Here is a 22168-nt window from a genome sequence, read left to right on the forward strand (position 1 = left end):
GAAATGGACAGCCTAAACGCTGTGTGTGAGGCTGACGGGTTCGTACCTTCTCGAATTTAGCAGAGCGACCTGAGCGATATTGTCCTCCAAATACGCAGTTCATTGTCATGTGTTGACGATTTAGGTTACTTGAATCGGTTACCAAGGCGAACCCCTTGTTCTTGACCATGACATCGAGTTTATTGCGAGCAAGACTGATAGATATCTGTGGGGGAAGGGTTAAGGGAGCATGAACAAGTTTGGGGACACGGGTATGGGGGCCAAATTCGTCTTCTTCGATATTGGGCTCAAAATTGGTGTTTTCTTCGTCATTGTCGTCTGTTAAGGGTGCAGGAGGGGCAAAATAGTCGTCTGCACTACTAGGGGAGGCAGAGACTGAGTGTATATCGCGTAATGATGTTGGGGAACCAGAGGGGGAGGAAAATGGCGAGTTATCTTGCTGAGTCTCTGGTATAATGATCTCGGACGGGGTAGACGGGGTTTCTTGCTTTATAAGTGGTGAGAGGGATGGAGGGAGAGGCGGGAATGACCACTCATCACCGGAAGAGTCGCAGAGATCGATAGGCTGGGAGGAAGACATGATATTAAGAGAGATAAAAGACTAAAAACATCAGTTTTCCTGGGAGGACAAGTGTAGAAGGAGGTACCTACCAAAATGCGGATATCACAATGTAATTCTAATGGGATACGTAGTAGAAAGGGGTAATAATGTGCGCTGAGAACAACGGGCAGGGTTTTGAGCCTGTAGCTTGTCTCCTGAAGGTGTGAGAGACAGACGATGTAAAGTGATGTTGGTTGATGTTGGTTGAAAGTATGAGAAGAGTTGAAGGAGGTTCCTGCAGGTCACGTGGTCTGCACGCCTAACAAAAAAAAGATGCATGCCTAACAAGATCACGTGACAGTGTCGTGCGTGAAGAGATCTGATGTCGTGCGCGAAGTTTGGTTCCGTCATACTCCTGATCTGTTCGGTCTCCATCACCGGCAACCTCCGTTACCTCAGCAGAATCGGAGGAGGGGACAGAAGTACTCGACTGATCAACAAGTGATGATAGGTTGTGTCCCAGTTCTGTATCCACTTGAGAAATGTCTCCTTCCATGTTCCCCTGAGAAGGGAGGGTGGCTCCGTTAGAATTTGATGGTAATATCACCTTTGGAACCCTGTCTCGTAGATGATTTGACACCTCAAATTCCATCCAGAGTTTCATCTCGGAAAGATTTGCTATGGTCGTCAAGAGCTCCCCTGCTTGAGCGGGATGGGGGAAAGCAGGGATTTGATTTTGTAACAACAAGATCAGCCTATCCACGGCCCGTTCGCTGACTGCCAAGGCAGATATCAAGCCATCCGAGGACACCTCATTCAGTAGAGAACACTCCTGGTTGACTTCACCAATGGTTATCCCATAACTGGACAAGAGGTTGGATCCAGATTGTTGGTTAGGCTGATAATATGTCAGGCGGGCTTCTCCAAACCCCAAGAGGTGGTCACTAATCGAGTCTGACGCTCGCACGAGGAGCAATGCTGGCCGCGTGCTAATTGGATGGTGAGACATCTAGTATATAGGTAAAGAGAAGTAGAAGTATAAAGTACTGTATCCTTAACGAAGGCGACTTCATAGTTATGCTGAACTTTCTGGGCGTTGTCGGGATACTAAACAAACAACTCCACAATCTTCCGCAGGAAAGAAAGGAGGTCCGTGCGCGAGGGTAGATGACGTGTCCGCGTCTTTGAGCCTCACCCTGGAGTGTTGAGGTTTACGTTTACGATGAAGAAACGAGATGCATCGAAAGAGATGAAATGGAACATTCTATAAACATCCGCTCCACTTCCGAATATCCGTATAACACCGTATGTGGCGTTATTCCAACACTCCCCCTAACGCCATATACCAGCAGAGACACTAGAAGGAAAATCGAATATCGTACGGAATGTGAAAGGTGATGAAGATCGCGATAAGACGAATAATCGAACGTGGACTGTGTAGAGGGTGATAATGATTACAGAAAGAAAAGAAAGTCGGACACACATCAATACCCTGGACAGTGTGTTATTAAAGATGTCGAGTTGGCAAACCAGGAAATCCAACTAAACGAATATATGTATAGTGATGAAACCGTAAAGCGTATGACCGTGAACCGTGAAGTTCATTCCGTGAACGATAGAGTTTATTCCGTGAACCGTGAACCGTAGACCGTAGACCGTATGACCGTTTAACATTTAGACCGAAGATCAAATTGATCAGTGAGAAGAAGGATCAGTGAGTTTAAGATGAATCCATCTAAGATCTCGGATTATCTTCTTAAGTCAACCATAATGTTTCAGATCAGGACGATTAAGCAGATCCGTAAGTTCGTGATCGATACGTTCTAAGACATCGATCGTAGGTTCCGAAGACAAAGACGAAGACGAAGACTCCGAAGACGTTTCCGAAGACGTTTCCGAGGGCGTAGATCCCGAAAACAAAAATGATTGATCCGCTGATTGATCCGCTGATTGATCCGCTGATTGATCCACTGATTGATCCAAAGGTTCCAGCGCAAACGTAAACGTATCCGTAGGTTCCGTAGACTCCGCAAGAGGTTCCGTAAGAGATTCCGTAGGTTCTGGCGAAGGGGAATATAGGACAATTGCTTTACGTTTTGAGAGATTGATGGTAGGAAGCGTGGGAAGCGTAGGTACCGTAGGGATCGAAGGGATCGTCGCAGGGATCGAAGGGATCGTCGCAGGGATCGAAGGCGTAGGAATCGAAGGAGTCGTGATCGCAGGAGTCGTAATCACAACCGCAGGAGGATGAATATCCCCAGCCCTTTCTACACCTCCAGTTTTGCTAACATCTACTCCAGCAACCATGCACTTCTGACCGCTTCTAGTGCATTCTGAACACTTATACAATGCCTTTCCACCATGTTCTCTACCATTCTCCCTAGCATCCTCTCTCTTCAGAAAGATACATGTCTTGTGTTTTCGTACGCAATCGTCACATCCCGTGATTGCAATGAACCCATTTTGAACAATGTATTCCTTGTTTGTTTGTCGGCTATCCACCATGTCGAGATCGAGATCGAAGGATGAGAGATCGAGAACGAAGGATGATGGATCGCGAACGAAGGATGATGAATCGAGAACGAAGGTTGATGATGAAACTGAGAAAGTTTCGTGGCACATTGACTTCAGATTTACTCTGTGGCAATTCTCTCTATGTTTCTCACGCGATAATATCTTCGTAAGAAAGTCCGCATTCTGAAGTTCTGATTGTACGTATTCGAGTTTGAGTTCACCATCGTGCACTTTGTTCCGAATATAATGGTGTTTCACATCGATATGTTTCGAACGAGCGTGCGTACCAGGATTACTAGCAAGTAGTATTGCTCCTTGGTTATCACAATGTAGAATCGTACACCCTTGTCGCATACCGAGTTCCGAAAGCAATGTTCGTAACCACGTAGCTTCTCGAGCTGCTTCAGCAGTTGCCGTATACTCCGCATCGAGAGTCGATTGCGCAACTGTGGCTTGTCTTCTTGATTGCCATTGGATTGTACTATGACAGAACTTGAACAGGTAACCTGTCGTAGACCTTCGAGTTTCCGTACATCCAGCGTAATCTGCATCAACCCATCCCTCAAGTCCATGTATAGCTCCCCCTAAGACCAAACCCAGGTCTTTCGAATGTGTCGCATACGAGATGACACGAAGAGCTAGATCGTAATGTGCTTGAGTTGGTTGAGCCGAGGAGCGTGCGAGATATCGTACCGCATAGCAGATATCAGGCCTTGTTGCACCAGCCATCCACATAAGACATCCTATTACTTGTAAATATCCAGTCGAAGTATCGAGAACGTTCGAGTTGACTAGTACAGTTTCAGGTCTAGTGGGAAGAGGTGTCGTGTACGATCGTGGAGCAGCCGTAAAGCGTTTTGCTACTGATTCAATATAAGCTGGTTGAGATAGATGTATGATCTTTCGTGTACGATCTCGTACGACCTTTAAACCTAAGATCTGTGACATTTCTCCAACCTCTGTCATTGTCCATTTCGATTTCAGATAGGACATGAGCTTCGTAATCGTAGTCTTGTTCCGTGCAGCGATTACGAGATCGTCTACGTATGCGAGTACTATTATAGGTCCTTGCTGACCATCTGAGGGCTTATAGTACATTCCCCAGTCAGATTCGAGTCGTACGAATCCGTTCTTCGAAAGGGCATTTCCGAGTTCAATCCACCATACTCGTGCAGATTGTTTTAGTCCGTATAGAGAACCTTTCAATCGTAGAACATCGCAACCAGGTTTTCGAACCATGGCTTCTGGATATCGCATGTAGATCTCTTCTTGAAGTTTACCATTCAAGTATGCACCCTCTACATCGGCTTGATGTAATTCGAGATCGTACGCTGCCGCGATCGTAAGAAGAAGACGAAGACTGACCATACGGCTTACGGGTGCGTACGTTTCTTCGAAGTCGATACCAGGCTGTTGAGAAAAGCCTTTGGCAACTAGTCTTGCTTTGTACTTGATGACATTTCCGTCCGCATCGTGTTTGATCGCAAACACCCATCGTGAGTCTATTGCACGACGACCTACAGGAAGTACTGTTTCTTCCCATGTCTTCTTCGATTCAATATTCGATAATTCTTTCTCCATGGCTTCAGCCCATCGTGAAGCATCGTGACCGTGCAGAGCTTCTCGTGCGGTCTGCGGTACGGTCGCGCTTCCAGACATGGCTGAGATCATCATGACTTCTGATATCGCGAACGTAGTTTGCGCATTTGAACCTCTTTCTCGAATTCGTTCCGAATGTCTGCGAGGTGGCGAAAGAGGCCGTAAGGTCTCGCGAGGTTGTTCATTTGCTGCATCTTCAGGAGCTGCAGGCTCTTCTTCGGTAGGTTGTTCGACTTGTTCGATAGGAGGCGTAAGCGCTCGTGGAGGCGCAGGAAGTGGTTCTGGTAATGGATCAGGTCGTACATCGACCGTAGGCGTAGGAGTGGGAGCTGGTTGTATTGGGATTGGTGCTGGTAATCGTTCGTGTACAATCGGTGCTGGTACTGTGTATTCCGATGCACTTCGTACATCTCGAGAAACCACGATTGTTCCAGTAGCTTCGAATCGTATAACCCAACCGCTCATTCCTTCTTCCTGACCGAGAACTCGTGCGAGTTCACCTTTATTAATATCAAGTTGAGACTTGCCTCGTACATCTCGAGGGATTTGAACGTATACGAGTTCTCCAAATGCGAAAGACTTCGCGAGACTCGGTTTACGACCCGTAAGAGCAAACCATGAATTGACTCCATCTTTGCTTTCACTGGTCTTCATCATCATTACTGAAGCGTATCGTACAGCGAAATCCCAGTACGAATTATCGAGAGTCGCACTCGAGAGCATTGATGCTGCCATTTCTTTTAGTGTACGGTTGAACCTTTCTGCCACACCATTCAGTTCGGGTGTGTATCGAGGAGAGACTTGATGCGTAATCCCCGAAGACGTATACCATTGTCGAGCAGTCTCGCTTGTCACAAAGTGTGTGACAAGTCGAGCGAAAGTCGGGGAAGGGTATTTAACCAGCGATCGGCGGTAGGGTTAACCGCCGATTAATAGGCCTTTTCGTCGCAGTGGTTAAGATCACTGTTCCGTTGGGCACTGTTATATCGTGCATATGCTGGTTAGTATGTCTCGTGACAGATTAATCGGCGGTTGCGGGTAGGATCCTGGGTTCGACTCCCCGGACGGCGCCGGGGGTAACCCAGGCCCTACTTGGAAAACCTCCCTCTCGGAGTAAGTTTTCGGTCTATCGTACCCTTCCCAAGTGTGGGGGCCCAAGCGGGGTCCCCTTGTCGGGGCCCCAAAGCGGGGGCCCAAGAGAGTGCATAATGTCACAAAGTGTGTGACAAGTCGAGCGAAAGTCGGGGAAGGGTATTTAACCAGCGATCGGCGGTAGTGTTAACCGCCGATTAATAGGCCTTTTCGTCGCAGTGGTTAAGATCACTGTTCCGTTGGGCACTGTTATATCGTGCATATGCTGGTTAGTATGTCTCGTGACATCGCTCATGTATTCTGAACCTCCGTCCGTACGTAAGAAGCGTACGACACCTCCAAGCTGTCTTTCGATTTTCGTAACGAATTCCTTAAGGTAGTGAATTACCCATTTACGATCTGCGGACGTGATTACACGATTGACTTTCGAATAATCGTCGTACATCGTAATGATGTAGCATGCTCCTTGACCAGAAGCTTTGATAGGACCAGAGATATCTGAATGGATCATCTCGCAAGGCCGTGTACCGCGTGGAGATGTATCGTCCTTCGAGAGTCGAACAGCTTTTCTTTCTTGACAGACTGAACAGTCACTTGTACGCCAGGTATCGTTCTCGAGCTGTTCGATCGAATATCGAAGCTCCCCCTGACGTGCAAGCTCGAGTATACGCTTGCGACCAATATGACCTAGTCGATTGTGTTCGCTCTGAAGAGCTCCCATACTCGTGATCGTATTGATCACTCCAGGTTTGGTCTTGCAGACCATTGAGCCGAATCGTACGTAATTGAGGACACCATCCTCTCGCATAGCAACGTGTACGCCCTGTCTACGGAGCTCTTGTTGCATGAAGTCGACTTGCCATCCACGTTTACGAAGAAGACCTGTAGATAGTAGGTTCTGTCTTGCGTTCGGTACATAGTAAACGTCCGTAAGTCGTAAGCCTTTACCTGAAGTTAGGATAAGGTAGATTTCTCCTTTCTCTACGGCTTCCATGGTTGTATTGTCGCTCGCAAGTCCGAATCGTACAGGTCCGGGAAGCTTCTCGATGTTCGTAAGAAGCGCACGATAGGGCGTAATATGATGTGTAGCACCACTATCAAGTAGAAATTCTGGTTCGAGATTGTTCGACACAATCGTTTGCTGTACGCTCGGTTCGTATACGAGGGATGCTGATGAAGCCATCCAGAAATCATCACCTTGAGGTTCATCTTCGACGTTCTCGGTGGCTTGCGCGGCACTTATACGTGCACGTTTCTTGTCTCCACGATGATCATCGCGCGCTTTCTTGCGACATTCGGCCTTGATATGACCTTTCTTCTTGCAGTAGTGATACTCTACTGTCTTCTTCCAATCCTCTGATCCTTGAGTTCCTTCTTCCGTACGATTCGTACGATTACTACCACCTGTACGTACGATACATGTAGTGTTGACTTGAGAGGATCGGGTAAGTTGCACTGCTTCCATGACTCGACCGCGATCTGCGATCTCGGATTGATACATACGACGGATTTCGGCCCAGGTCTTTGCGTTCTCGGGTAGGTTCATGAACAATGTACGTACGACCTTGAAATCCGAAGAAAGCGAATCGAGAAACCAATCCGTACGTGCGTTATCGCCAAACTTGCATCCTGAATCTAATGCTTCCAACCATAACATATTGAAAGCTTGTAGGTGGCTTGTCATCTTCTCTGCGGTCGCGTTCGAAGGCAGACGAAGGTTTCGTAGACGACGTTCGACGTCTGTACGGTGTTCGCTAGTGTTCAACTGCATGTCTTTCTCCAACCACTGCCACATGTCATATGCGGTCTTATGCGATCGTACATCCACGAGTAAGCCGCTATCGACCGTACTCATGATGGCGCCTTGTGCACGAAGTTCACGTTTGCGCCATTCTTGCCACTTGTCTTCCTCACGTGTTGTGAGAGGTTTCTTGTCACCGGTGATCTCGTTCGATGTCGGCATGACGGAACCCGCACGTTCTGTACGTTTGATCTCGAGGGGTCTTCCACCATCGTCGAACTCGTGTGTATACTTTCGAAAGGGTTCGACATCTGTTCCTTGTACGATTGCGAGGCAACCGTTTACAAGTAGGTAGTTCTCGATCACAAGCTTCCACTTGTGATAGTCAGAGACACTGATGAGCTTTGGAATACTCTCCAGGCCGACTATACGATCGTGCAAACGACTTTCGCTCATCGTAAGATAATAACTAGGGGTCAATGCTCACTGCGATCAAAGGTAACGTAGTCGTACGAACTCGTATTGCACTAGTTAGAGCTTTGAGCAGTGTCACGAACTACGTCGTGACACCTCGATTACTCCACCAACAATGACCCTCCTTTGGCCATCAAAACCCCATCACGCCTTAACCTCTTTACTCTACACGTAACTCAGGACTTCTGACACCAAGTACGGCGAAGTTAGACGGAGTTAGGCTAAGTAGGGACAATGGGAGCAGAAGTGCGGCGATGTTAGGCGGAGTTAGGCTAAGTAGGGACAATGGGAGCAGAAGTACGGCGAAGTTAGACGGGGTTAGGCTAAGTAGGGACAATGGGAGCAGAAGTGCGGCGATGTTAGGCGGAGTTAGGCTAAGTAGGGACAATGGGAGCAGAAGTGCGGCGATGTTAGGCGGAGTTAGTCGAAGGAGGAAGAGGATGGCCGAGGGCTCGGGGAAGTTGGACGAAGTGCGTTGAAGTACGTCAAAGCGCGAGAGGGTTGGATGAACGTCTAGGAGGAGTAGATAATATTAGCTGAGAAGATCGCTGAAGTTCTTCAGCGATCCTTGATTGTTGTCAGTAGTGAAAGATAGATAGAGATAGCTATTTACAAATCGAGATACATCGCCATCAGTAGAACAAAACCCCAGTTAGAGTAACCACGGCGAAGTACGCCGTAGTTACACCCCTTTCGACGTCTGCGCCCTCCCGGTTGGGTGAGACATCGATCCATAAGGATCAAGTTAGCCGAGGTTCGTCGACCGTCGGTCTATTAGGAAGTAGTTGCTCGAGGGCCGTGACAGTATCAAGGATCGCTCTTACCGACGACCCGTGCGAACCTCGGAGAAGTACGAAGATTCTATGGAACCAGATAGGAGAGTTACACGAGGTATGAGTAGGGACGGGGATAGGATGGAGGAGAACGAGAGGAGGGCACTGGAGGAGCTTAGCAGAGCAATGGGGCAGCAGCTTGGAGCGGAGGATAGTGTGGGGGGATCAATTCAAGGAGATGAGTTCGTTCCACCATTTCCTTCTAATCCTCCTACCCCTTCGGGTAATGCTCTCCCACCCGTAGGATCCCCAGTTGGATCGGATCAAACCCCGCGGCCAGAAAACACTGGAAGTACGGCGAACTTGGGAGAAGGAGGTACACAAGGGGTGATATTGGCCTTGATGCAGATGGTGGCGAATATGAACAAAGACATGATGGAAGAGAGGAGGCGTAGGGAAGAGTGGGAGCAGAGAAGAGAAAGGGAGACGGTGGGCGGTATTGCAGAAGGGATATCAGAAGGGGTGAGGTACGCCATGGGACGGCAAACTTCGGCGACCCCGAGCGTGGTTGGGGAACAACGGAAGGGAATAAAACTGCCTAACCCGGACTTCTGGAGAGGGGAGAGGAACAAGTTGACCGCATTTCTGTCGGAATGTGAAATCCATTACGAACTGAACTCTCATCTTTTCCCCAACGACACCAAGAAAGTCTTCTTCATGATCTCTCATTTACGCGAAACACCTCTTCTTGCCGTCCAACCCGATCTTGCTAAACGACCTCTTCCTGACTACCTTATGGAGTATGATCAATTCGTTAAATATCTCAAGACAAACTTTGGTGATCCGGATGAAGAAGGAACCGCAGCTCGACTGCTTAACGATCTAAAGCAGACTGGGTCAGCTTCGGAGTACTTCTCCGCCTTTCAACGACATGTGGCGATACTCAAGTGGTCTGATGACGGAAACCTGGTTGACCGAGCCAAGAAAGGGCTGAAACCACACCTCCTAGATGAAATTGCTAGACACGGTAAATCTTTTGGGACCGTCAAGGAGTTATTGGAGTTCGTTATTCCCATGGACAACAGATTATGGAGAAGGAAGGTGGAGAAGGACGCGGAGAAGAGGAGGGAGACGGGGGTGAAGGAAGTGTTAGTGGTGGATAGTCAGAGAGTGGAGAGGAGAGAGGAGAAAAGAGGGGAGGGGAGGCAAACTTCGGCGCAGTCTGCGGTGCAAGCGAATATTACGTCAACGCAGGTCAAGAACATTCCGTCGAATGCCGACGAACTTCGCCGACAATGGCCTAGGCCACCTCCCGAGCTGTGGGAGGCAAGGAAGAAGGAAGGGAAGTGTACTGAGTGCGGGGAGAAGGGACATTGGTTGAGGGATTGCCCGGTGAGGGCAGCGAAGGTAAAGGTCGGATGGTTGCCTCCGTGGGGGGAGAAGTTCGGCGAACGTGGCGGGGGATCGGGGGGTAACGCAGTACCCCTGGGTCAGAGGAGGAACTTGAACGCAGTTGGGGGAGACGGGGAGATAGAAGAGGACCAGGGAAAAGAAGAGGACCTGTCGCAGTAGGCGAGGCTCGGCGGGTCCGCCATATTCTCTCGGCCACTATTCCCAAACCTATAAAAGAGACACAGCTGATGGAGTCAGAGAATTGTGCATACAAAAATACACCACTCAGTACCCCTTGTTCATGCAATGTCGATAATCATCTACTCATCTCTTCCACTTCTAGAGATCAACCTAAATCGGACATTTTTATTAATGGAATCAAGCTAACTACGCTCTGGGACACTGGGGCTACTTGTTCGTATATAAGCCCTAGGGCAGCGGCAAAGATAGGTGTAGGAAGGAGACGATACCAGGTGAGCGTACCCGTTCACATGTTTGATGGCTCGGTTAGTGTCGCTGGACCTATCACCGAGTTCGTCGAAGTTGGTTTTAGTTTGACGAAGGACGCCGAAGTGCGATCTGTTCGTCTAGATGTAACAACGCTCTGCGATGCGGATGTTGTGATAGGGTGGGACTGGATGAGGAAGGAAGGGGTTGTTCTTGATGGAAGAGACAACTCGGTGAAATTCCCCATCCCAACCCCACCAAGTGCGGCGAAGTTAGCAGCCATAGGGCTGCCAACTCCGACGGACGCGATAGATCTCCGAGACAAAGATGACCAAGATGAACTGAGTCCGGAGGAACAGGAGGAATTGTATCAGGTGGTTCCAGAACAATACCACCCGTTCATCGATGTGTTTAACCCGAGAAAGGGAGGTGAAGAATTACCTCCCTCAAGGGAGTATGATCTGGAGTTTGAGCTTAAGGAGGGGGCGAACCTGAAGGTTGCTCCACTCTACTCACTCGGAGAAGATCAGAGAAGTGCGCTGAGAGACATCCTAGATCGCGAAATATCGGCCGGAAGAATTCGACCCAGTAATTCGCCCTACGGATCACCGATGTTCCTGGTACCGAAGAAAGCAAAGGGTCAATGGCGAATGGTCATTGACTACCGAAAGTTAAACGAAGCAACGATACCCGATGCCTATCCACTGCCCCTGATCGGTCAGATAACCGAAGAACTGGGAAAGGCGAGGTACTTCAGTAAGTTAGATTTGATTGGAGCTTATCAACTCCTACGAGTAAAGGAAGGACACGAGCACTTGACGGCGTTCAGAACCCAGTACGGTATGTTCGAGTCTCTTGTCGTTCGAGATGGTCTGCGAAACGCTCCTGCTGTATTCCAGCATTTTCTGAATGAAAGTTTTAGAGAACTGTTAGGGAAAGGAGTGGTTGTCTACATAGATGATATACTCATCTATGGTCAAACGTTGGAAGAATTGAGAGGAACTACGGCGAAGGTGTTCGAAGTTCTTCGGAGGTCGAATCTGTTCGTTAAGGCTAGTAAGTGCGAGTTTGAAAAAGATTCGGTAGTCTTCTTGGGTTTTGTGGTCTCACGGGATGGGGTGTCTAGTAATCCAGAGTACATCGACGCTGTTGTGTCTTTTCCCCGTCCCAAGAACCTAAGAGAGAGCAGAGGGTTTATGGGAGTCGTTAGTTATTATCGGCGCTTTGTTCCCAACTTCTCCAGGATTGCTAAACCGATCAATGATCTCACAAGGAAGGACGTACCCTTTGTTTGGGGTAGGGAGCAGGAAGGAGCTTTTAAAGAACTGAAGGATAGAATGTGTAGGGCTCCGGTATTAGCTCACTTTGATCCTTCGTTGAAGACATTACTACAGACAGATGCCTCGTTCTTCGGGTGGGGCTTCATAATATCGCAGGTGAACGAGTTAGGGCAAGAACATCCGGTAGCTATCGAGTCGGGAGCATTCCAAGCGGCGCAGTTAAACTATACGGTAGGCGAGAAGGAACTACTAGCTATTGTTGAGGCTTTTAGAAGAAGGAGACACTTACTATTACAGGTAGAGACTACAGTACTCACGGACCACTTGAACCTGACATACTGGATGGAACCGAAACAGTTAAGCCCGAGACAGGGCAGGTGGGTCGAAGAGCTCTCTAACTTTAGGTTTAAGATGGTGTATCGACCTGGGAAACAAGCTACACTGCCGGATGGACTATCGAGAAGAGCAGACTACCACTCTGGAAAAGGAAGTACTATGGTGCAGGAGAGCAACCTTATTCAAGGGTTGCCGAAGTTCGACGAACTCGACGGCACTAGCTCTGGGTTACAACACCTACTTCGTGCTTTGCAAGGGACGAAGGAAGTAAGAGAGAGTGACCTTATTGATCCCATGGATCTGATTGTTGGTATACAGGAAGATGAAGAAGTGGAGGAGGTTAGGGAAGAGTTATTAGGGGTCATTTGCGCTGAGTGTTCCCATCCAACGTGTCACGATGACGTGCAGGAACCAGGATCCATCACCGAACTACGCCGTAGTTCGCGGTCCCCTCTAATACTTCGTGGGGGGTGGACCCCAAGGGGTTTCCTCGCATTCGACGGTCGTACTTATGTGCCGAACTACGCCGACGCTCGACTAAAGATCATGAAGATGCGACACGACTCGGCATTGGCTGGGCACCCAGGTTCGGCGAAGACTCTTGAACTAGTCCTAAGGGATTATGTTTGGGTTGGAGTGAGAAAAGATGTTGAGGACTACATCGCTGGTTGTGCGGTATGTCAGAGAGCAAAGACTAACAGACAGAAACCCCATGGGGAGCTTAAACCATTGCAAGTGGCTACTAAACCCTGGTCAAGCATCTCGATGGATTTCATCGAAGAGCTTCCGAATTCCCATGGAAATAATTCCATCCTGGTAGTGGTGGACCGATTGACCAAATGGGCCATATTTATCCCAACCACGACGAAGTTAACCGCATCAGGACTATCGGAGCTGATTATGGACTATGTGGTGGCCCAGCATGGGTTACCAGAGAGTATAGTATCGGACAGAGGATCGAAGTTTACTTCGAAGTTTTGGAAGAACTTGACCGATAGCCTCGGGATAAGGCTACACCTCTCTACTGCGTATCATCCACAGACTGATGGACAGACCGAACGAACGAACCAGTCCCTGGAATTATACCTTCGAATCTTCACTTCCTACCAGCAGAACGACTGGTCGAAGCTGCTTGCTCGAGCTAGCTTTGCTTATAACAACACCCATCATTCCGCGATAAACAAGACCCCATTCTACGCGAACTATGGGTACCACCCTCGATGGGCTGAAGAGATTAAGGCTAGTGAAGTCGAAGTACCTGCTGCTACAATAGCAGTAAAAGACCTAACCGAAATACATAAGGAATGTATTGAGGGGATTGAGAAGGCTAATGAGAAGTACGCCGAAGGATACAATAAGAAACACAGAACTACGCTGAACTTCGTGGAAGGTGACCTAGTGATGCTGTCGTTAGAGAACATCAAGACTAAAAGACCAATGAAGAAGTTAGATGTGAAGCAAAGTGGGCCGTACAAGGTAGTACGGCAGGTAGGTTCTCATGCTTGTAAATTGGAATTACCAGGAACGATGGCAGGTATCCATGATGTATTCCATGTTTCGTTGCTTCGCCCCTATCATCCTCCAGTATTCCCTGGTCAGCAAGCTGAACCACCTGGCCCAGTAGAAGTAGATAACGTAGGAGAATCGTGGGAAGTAAAGGACATTGTGGACTCTAGAGTAAATAAAAGATCAGGAAAGTTAGAGTACTTGGTAGAGTGGTTAGGTTACGAAGGAACAGACGATTCGGTATCATGGGAACCAGTAGAGAACGTCGACGGAGCTGATGACATATTGGCGAAGTTCCACGAACTTCATCCTACTAAGCCGAAGGAAGGGCGACTGCGGAGGGCTAGGAGGTAGAACGTACTGCATACAACATAGGATTACAGCTACGTACCGCTCACTTGCCCTTACCCTTACCCTTTCCTTTTCCTTTCTCCTTCGCGCTACTCGGCCCCGCGAGATTGGTGTGGAGAGTACCGATGGCCGAAGGTAGATCGAGACTGTCAGGGGGGAAGACAGTCGAGAGAGAAGCGTTCCATGCCCGATTCATAGCCCCAAAGAAATCACCAAAGTCCTGGACATCCCGAGCAGCTTGCATGCTCGGAGTCCTCCACAGAGAACGTATGGTCCTAAGACACTCGGAAGGAAGGCTGAGGAGATCGAGAGCAGTCTGAGCAGAGGCAGGAACTCGAGAACTACTCCGGGGGCCTAACCAGCCGATGGACGGTGGTGGCTCGTACGCCATAGGAGTAACGAGGAAGGGGGTGTCGTAAAGTCTTCGGCGAACATCGGCTATCTCAGTAAGGCTTCGGCGAGAGACGTCCGCTAACCTCGTCCTTGCTTCCTCGTTCAGATTTCCACCGTTGACTACATCTACTAACGCCGCAGTAAGGTTATTCAAGGCGTTGGCTTGACGAGTGGAGAAGTCAAGCAAGAGAGATGTATCACGCCGAGCGACGTCAAGCTGAGTGGTGAGGCCGAGAACGAGAGAACGATACGTAGCAAATTCTTTCTCGTCCTCCGGGATACGAGGGTCCAGGGAGATACGAGGGTGGACGAAGGACAACCGAGGAACAGAGGGCCCAGCACGCTGAGTAGCTTCATCTTCCACATCACCAGCTTCAAAGACGACCTCTTTCTCCTTCCTTTTCCCTTTTGATTTCTTTAAAGAAGACTTCGGGGTCTTCTTGGCAGCGGGGGACTCGGTGACAGGGGCGGCCGCTGGGGTGGCCGGAGGAGCAGAAGGACGGCGACTTTGGGTGCTGTGGGCCGGAGGAGAAGCCACCACAGGAGAGGACGGACGAGGGGCCGAAGGACGAGAGGCCGAAGGACGAGAGCCCGAGGGCCGAGAGGTCGAAGGACGACGGGAGGACGAAGGAGGAGCAGCCGGGAGACGCGACGGGCCGGCCACAGGAACAAAGGGCGAGGGCGAGGGAGGCGACGAGCGGGAGGACGGCGAAGTTCGGCGAACCGACCGGAGAGACGAAGACGGTACCCGCGAACGGGGGACAGACGCTGGAGTCTGGGGAGGGGGGAGAGGAGAAGCGTCGAAGGGACGGGGCGGGATGTCCCGGGCAGAGGAAACGGGACAGAAGGAGCAGGGGCCAGACGTGCATGAAGCACAACGGAGGGCCTTGTTGTGTGGCCTGACTGCCTTGAGGCAGGGCCAGTTTGGACGATTATACGTGATAATCTCACGTCTACTAATTAGCAGGAGTAACTTCGGCGTAGAACGAATAGGTGGACTCACCGGCAACGATCACACGCTTCGTCAACACCAACCGCGATCCAACGACCAGGCTCGGACTTCATCTTCTCCCACAAGTACTCTTCTTCCCGCAGTGATCTCTTCACCCGTTTGGGCGAAGGCTCCCCTCTGGGAGAAGGGGGGGGAGCAGCGACGGGGGCGGCGGCAGGGCGGGCGGCGGCAGCAGCGGCGATGGCGTTGGGGGGGGGGAGAACCCCGGAAGAGGAAGAAGAAGAGGAAGAAGAAGAAGAGGAAGAAGAAGAAGAAGAGAGGGAACGGCGTCGTTTCTGGCCCACAATTTGAGCAGGGGGAGGGGCAGGACCGGCTGCGAGTTAGCAATGTCTTGGAGAGCTAAAGAACAGATAAACAAGGCCAAGTTCGGCGAAGGTGTGAGGGGTTGGACGAAGAACTCACGCTCAGGACTATCTACGTTGTTGTCCTCTACACTAATCACCTCCACATCATCATCCGGGTATTCTTCTAACTCGCTTTCACCCTCACTATCGATCCTACCCTCCCCATCATCATCATCCTCACTTTCTTCGGTGTCGGGTCGATCACCCGACTCCGAGCCCCCACTGAGCGAGTCCTGGTCGGAGGAGGACGGAGACTCACCAGGACGAAAGGCGGGCGTCCTACGGCGAGGAGTGGCGGCAGGAGGAGGCCCTCCAGGAGAACCCGTTACGGGGACGGGAGAACCAGACACGGGGGAGGGAGAACCAGCGGAGGGAGAGGCGGAGCGAGGGGGCGGGGCAGCGCCAGACGGCTCCCCCAGAGAGAGAGTGCCGAGGCCGAGGGAGGAGACTTGGCGAGATCTGTCGCCGAAAGAAACTGAACATCAGCCAAGTTCGGCGAGGTAGGGCGAGTATCGATGAAAAGTCACGAGCAGATGACACCATACCACCAAAGTTCCTCGTGGCGGCGAAAGGGCTGGGTGTAGGAGTAGAAGGGGCCATGACGTTAAGATATTTAAATGAGAATAAAACTCGAGGCGATGATTCAAGGTAACAAATCTGTTTTCTAGGTAAGAGAGATAGAAAGTTTTGAAAGCAGATGGGAAAAAGAGAGAAGCTCGACGAACTGCTCAGTATTTAGTATAATCAAACCTAACCCCTCGTCGTCAACATGCAGCAAACTTCGCGTTTCATCAACAAAAGGCATCGCAGGGACGATCAAAATTCCCACGCTATAGTGTCTCATCTCAATATAAGCGAGGGTTACTTCGACAAACAACGGTGTTGTTCGGCTGCCATTCAGGAAGCGTGTCTCACCTACAAAAGACACAGGGCTTCTTACGGCAAACCTCGACGAAGTTAGGGGAGTCTCATTGTCGGGTTCTGGAGTGAAAGGAGGCCCAACTACGAAGTGCGGCGCAAAGAGCAGAAGAGTGGAGGATGGTCATGGGGAGGGAGAGAATGGGGGTACTACGCTGCTAAGTTCTCTTGCCACGACAGAGGTGTAATCGCTCACGAGGACGTTCGCGGCTAAAGAAGGGGGCGACTGTCACGAACTACGTCGTGACACCTCGATTACTCCACCAACAATGACCCTCCTTTGGCCATCAAAACCCCATCACGCCTTAACCTCTTTACTCTACACGTAACTCAGGACTTCTGACACCAAGTACGGCGAAGTTAGACGGAGTTAGGCTAAGTAGGGACAATGGGAGCAGAAGTGCGGCGATGTTAGGCGGAGTTAGGCTAAGTAGGAACAATGGGAGCAGAAGTACGGCGAAGTTAGACGGGGTTAGGCTAAGTAGGGACAATGGGAGCAGAAGTGCGGCGATGTTAGGCGGAGTTAGGCTAAGTAGGGACAATGGGAGCAGAAGTGCGGCGATGTTAGGCGGAGTTAGGCTAAGTAGGGACAATGGGAGCAGAAGTACGGCGAAGTTAGACGGGGTTAGGCTAAGTAGGGACAATGGGAGCAGAAGTGCGGCGATGTTAGGCGGAGTTAGGCTAAGTAGGGACAATGGGAGCAGAAGTGCGGCGATGTTAGGCGGAGTTAGTCGAAGGAGGAAGAGGATGGCCGAGGGCTCGGGGAAGTTGGACGAAGTGCGTTGAAGTACGTCAAAGCGCGAGAGGGTTGGATGAACGTCTAGGAGGAGTAGATAATATTAGCTGAGAAGATCGCTGAAGTTCTTCAGCGATCCTTGATTGTTGTCAGTAGTGAAAGATAGATAGAGATAGCTATTTACAAATCGAGATACATCGCCATCAGTAGAACAAAACCCCAGTTAGAGTAACCACGGCGAAGTACGCCGTAGTTACACCCCTTTCGACGTCTGCGCCCTCCCGGTTGGGTGAGACATCGATCCATAAGGATCAAGTTAGCCGAGGTTCGTCGACCGTCGGTCTATTAGGAAGTAGTTGCTCGAGGGCCGTGACAAGCAGTTATCCGACTGTTAATCTGTTGAGGTTTACGTTTACGATGAAGAAACGAGATGCATCGAAAGAGATGAAATGGAACATTCTATAAACATCCGCTCCACTTCCGAATATCCGTATAACACCGTATGTGGCGTTATTCCAACATGGAGGCCCTAACAGAAGGAAGACTTTGTTGGACCTTCTCACACCTCTTTTAGTTGGCCTTCCGGCTTCGAATAAAACTATTGGACGACTGAAAAGCTCCTATCCTAAGACAGCCGAACGGGGGTTTCTGATACATGGATCCCAGACTCGGAAGGTTCATAAAGGGAGTACAACCAACTCTGAGGAACCCGACTTAGGTACCCGTGATCCTGACATGTATCCACATGAGGAATGGCTCCTGCCATGTTTCACTGAGAAGTCATTATGAGGCTCTTAGAGAAAGGTGACAATATGTATCATCTTGCTTTTATTGAATCAAGTCCGCATTCTATGTATATACATCACAAGCTCTGGACACAGGTATCAGTAGTAAATGAACTGAAATTTGCTTGATTGAGACGAGGTAGTGACATTTCCCACTGTCAATTGGCCATCACTGACAGAGGTACCACTCTTCTCAGCCGTGGTCAATACTTCAAACTGATCTCTTGAGAGAGTCCTCCTCACGCCCAAGCCGGACAGGAACTCATCCCTCAATCCCCTGGGAACCCACCACTCTCCCGTCTCAAGTGCGTTTCGTCTGCGTAAATGTTTGGATGGTTTTGCTGGGAGAGGATGTACAACTCTGACTTCTTCAGTTCCACTCATTGCCGGGCCACTGAACTGTCCTTCAGCATCAGGTGAGGAAGGTGAAAGGGAAGTCTCTTGTGTAACAGTCACCATTTGTGGCTTCTTGACTGAGGCAAGCCATGCAACACTAGCACTATACACTGCCATAGTCATGTTGCAAAGGATCCTGCTTCCTAACTCAAGGAGAACGTTCTTCTCAGAGAAGACTGTACCAGACTGTAGCAGAGTCTGGATCTCTTGTGCTAAAGACTCTAGTTTCCCACGAGTACGTTTCCAAGCCGTGATCACTTCAGCCTCACTCAGCTCTTGCATTGTTGATTGGTAAGGGGGGGAATTAAGGGGAAGACCTCCCCAAGCTTGTAAGGAAAGCACGGCCACCTGCAGCCGCTTCATGGAGGAATCAGTGAGGGATTCATCTTCCCTTGGAGCCACAACCAAATAGGTCAACCCTTGGGTACTTCCTACCTTGACTTGGAGGTTTATAGAACTCAGCCATCCCAAACTGGCGTCTCGAGTGAATACCGTGTTGACGTCGTGTGAGTGTGGTGAAGATCCGGCTCCTTGGCTCATGGCTTGTGGTTGTCAGAGAGAGGGGAGAGAAAGAAGTACTGTGTTTGAAAAATTTGTTAGTTAGTTTAGTAAGCAGTTTTCAAAGTCAGGATGATAAATTTTCACTCAGAATGAAAGGAGATAGGTCATAGAAAACCCAGCCTCAGAGTGAAACCTGGCACGCTCCCCTCCACCCTCGTCCGTTCGCGTATGAGTTGTGGACCGTTTGAAAGAGCATCAACAACTTACTCCTTTCATTGGTCCGCGGGTTGAAGAAAGAAAGAACGATATGAACGGAAATAGGCTAGAGACAGGGTCACGCATATTCCGTCTTGTCACCCAAGGCTTTGAGGTTGCTGAAGGTGGGGAATGCCACTTTCGTTGAACTGCCACAACTGAAAAGTGGGGAATTGCCCCCACTTTCCTTCAAACTCCTTCCTCCCATGAACTCTTCGATCTCTGACCGCCCTGTCATGCTTGCAAACCTGTACCCTCCATCATCGAAATCAGAGCAGTATGACGTCTTTCTCCCAGCTAAAAGCTCAGAAGCAGAAACGAATCTCCGCCGTCGTTCACTCCTCCCCTTCATTCTCCTCTTCGCCCAAGACCCTTTCTCCAGAGCCTCCAGTCAATTCCCTCCCCGCGGACGGGGAGTCTTTGCCAGCTACCTTCAAGTCTCTCGAAATTTTCAATCCTTTTATCGATCGATGGGCTCTAGGAAAGTCTTCTACGTCTGAATCTTCTCACCTAAAGCCCCTAGACTTCAAAACTCCTACACTCTTACCTGATCTTCCCAGAGCTCCTTCACCTCCCTCTTCTCCGATCTCGTCGGGCTCGAGAAGGTCAAGATCACCTTCCTGTTCACCTCCACTGGGATATTTGGATGTCGTCGAAACAGCCCCTGGTCCTTCTAAGAGCAGGGAGACAAATGATCTTGTCCATGTCAACACAGTGCTTGAAATGGACAAGGAAGGCGTGGAGGTGAAAATCATGAATGGTAGAAGGGGTCTATTTGCCAAGCGGAGGTTCGCGCAAGGTTCGTCTCACAAAAAAATGATGATGAATGGCTAACTTTCAGGCTCTGTTGTCCTTACTCGCCCACCATTTGTGTCGGTTTTGTCCACGCCTCAACTACCTGAGCGTTGCTCGTATTGCTTGCTTTCTCCCCTCGAACTTTCCATATCACGGCGATCACTAGATCCTAGTCCGCTAGAGAGATGTGAAGTATGTGAAACCGTTGCTTATTGCAGCAGTGTGAGTGACTTTGAACTTTTTTGTGTGACGTGAGCTGATAGCTCAGTCTTGTGCAACCAAGGACAGGTCATTGCATGATTATGAATGTCGAGCTTTGAGGATGTCAAAGCAGGTAGCTGATGCTGCTTCGGTACCACCAGAGCACATTAGAGCTTTAGCTAGATTGGCATGGTCATTTCACACGGAGCGTTCTGGAACGAGTGACAAACATAGTAGAGTGAATTATTGACTATTCTACACCGAAACCTCGCTGAGAGAACAGATCAACGCTATGAAGGTACTAGAGGACCGTGAGTGACATACGAGCCTTTCCTCAACTTACGACTGACCACTACAGATCTGAAGACCACGTTCCAGGGCGATAAAGAGTTGGAGAAACAGATCGAAGAGCATAGAGCGCAATGTTTGAGAATATCGAAAGCAGTCATGATGTTCATTGCTATGGGGTTACCCAATTTTGATCCACAAAACCCATCACTGGATCTCACTTCGATCTTCAACAAATCAACGGGCTCTATCCTACAAGTTATATCCTCCGTGAGTCACTCTTATTCAGCAGACTTTTTGCACAGGTCATCTCTTCCCCGCTCATGTGCTAAAGTGTTGCTGATGTGCAGTTCATGATCAACACGTTCTCCGCCTCATCCCCATCCTTAGACTTGGTTGGTGCAGCCTTGAACCCAGCTATGGCAATGAGCAACCATTCTTGCTCTCCCAATGCTGTCGTCGTATTCCCTGAAGGAGCGGATAGTATGCGTATAGTGGCTATCAAAGCCATTGAAGCAGGTGAAGAAGTGAGTCCATTTGCGGGCCAGCCGCTTCGGCCGATAATTGACTATTATACAGGTGTTGACCCATTACGTCGACTTAGCTCTACCATATGCACAAAGACAAGCCGAATTGAGACGAACGTATCACTTCGAATGTAAATGTCCTACTTGTGACAATCGGACGAAGGACGGGGACAAACCAGTTCTTGACCCACGATCAATCCTGATACACAGGGAATGCAAGTCAGTACCTCCTGGCGGAGCTAAATTAGACCGTAAGCTGCTTGTCTATCCATGGGTAGATGGCTAATCGTTGGTGAATTCCCGAGGTGAAGTTCAAATACCAAGGGACTGGAATGTCCAATGCACCGCGTGTCAAACAGTGTTCCAAACCAACTGGCGTCACATTTCCAATCTGGTCCGTGAGGGGCAGGCTATGCTCGACGAGGACGATCGACAAGGACTAGGTGAGTTTCTCTTGTCCCGTACGCTAATCTAAGATCTCACTGTCTAGATACCTCGGTCACTCCCCTGCTCACAGAAGAACTCATACCGGGATTATCAGGAATCATCCCTCATTCCTCTTGGCCACTCCTCCCGCTTCTCAGAATAGCCGCTCGGACGACTGTCAAACTCACTCCGCAAGACGTGGAGAAAGCCGTGGGATATTATGAGACGTACTGCCAAGGTGCCCGTCAAGTCTACCCTGCAGATCATCCCGTTCTCGCCGTAGTCGCAGCAGAAGCAGCCAAGACTCTTGCCCTGACAGTCGCCTGGGATATATCCCGAAACTCCTTGACGAGGTGCGTAGAAGCATTTAGCACTGCGGCAAAAGCATGCGGGATAGCCTTTGGCCCCGGGGGAGGGATAGTAGGAGCTGAGATGCTATGGGAAGCTAATCGACATCACCAAGAATATGCGAGGCGATTCGAGGATGCATAAAAAGTCGATGTCACTTTTTGAGCGTGTGTCAAAGGCGGTGATGTTGCGTAGCA

At 49.6% G+C, this 22168-nt stretch overlaps 4 protein-coding genes across 4 annotated transcripts; 1 reads left to right on the forward strand and 3 right to left on the reverse strand.

Moving 5' to 3' along the window:
* Positions 1 to 3205: 3205 nt before the first annotated feature.
* TREMEDRAFT_26944 (uncharacterized protein) lies at positions 3206 to 4714 on the reverse strand (the record flags this gene model as incomplete). Its single annotated transcript, XM_007000753.1, has 1 exon — positions 3206 to 4714. A coding segment is annotated over one exon (1509 nt), but the record flags the coding sequence as incomplete, so codon positions are not given.
* Positions 4715 to 14089: 9375 nt separating this feature from the next.
* TREMEDRAFT_58349 (uncharacterized protein) lies at positions 14090 to 16395 on the reverse strand (the record flags this gene model as incomplete). The annotated part of the gene is made up of 4 exons (XM_007001173.1): positions 14090 to 15392; positions 15443 to 15764; positions 15854 to 16270; positions 16341 to 16395. The coding sequence occupies 4 exons, from the start codon at positions 16393 to 16395 to the stop codon at positions 14090 to 14092; spliced, it is 2097 nt and encodes a 698-aa protein (XP_007001235.1).
* A 1938-nt stretch (positions 16396 to 18333) lies between these two features.
* TREMEDRAFT_58350 (uncharacterized protein) lies at positions 18334 to 19170 on the reverse strand (the record flags this gene model as incomplete). Its single annotated transcript, XM_007001174.1, has 1 exon — positions 18334 to 19170. The coding sequence occupies one exon, from the start codon at positions 19168 to 19170 to the stop codon at positions 18334 to 18336; it is 837 nt and encodes a 278-aa protein (XP_007001236.1).
* Positions 19171 to 19665: 495 nt separating this feature from the next.
* On the forward strand, positions 19666 to 22115 carry TREMEDRAFT_58351 (uncharacterized protein; the record flags this gene model as incomplete). The annotated part of the gene is made up of 9 exons (XM_007001175.1): positions 19666 to 20185; positions 20228 to 20403; positions 20450 to 20620; positions 20666 to 20693; positions 20741 to 20940; positions 21021 to 21197; positions 21250 to 21448; positions 21557 to 21640; positions 21688 to 22115. The coding sequence occupies 9 exons, from the start codon at positions 19666 to 19668 to the stop codon at positions 22113 to 22115; spliced, it is 1983 nt and encodes a 660-aa protein (XP_007001237.1).
* Between the last annotated feature and the right edge of the window lie 53 nt (positions 22116 to 22168).

Source organism: Tremella mesenterica (assembly GCF_000271645.1).
Source record: "Tremella mesenterica DSM 1558 unplaced genomic scaffold TREMEscaffold_1, whole genome shotgun sequence".
Taxonomy (NCBI): domain Eukaryota; kingdom Fungi; phylum Basidiomycota; class Tremellomycetes; order Tremellales; family Tremellaceae; genus Tremella; species Tremella mesenterica.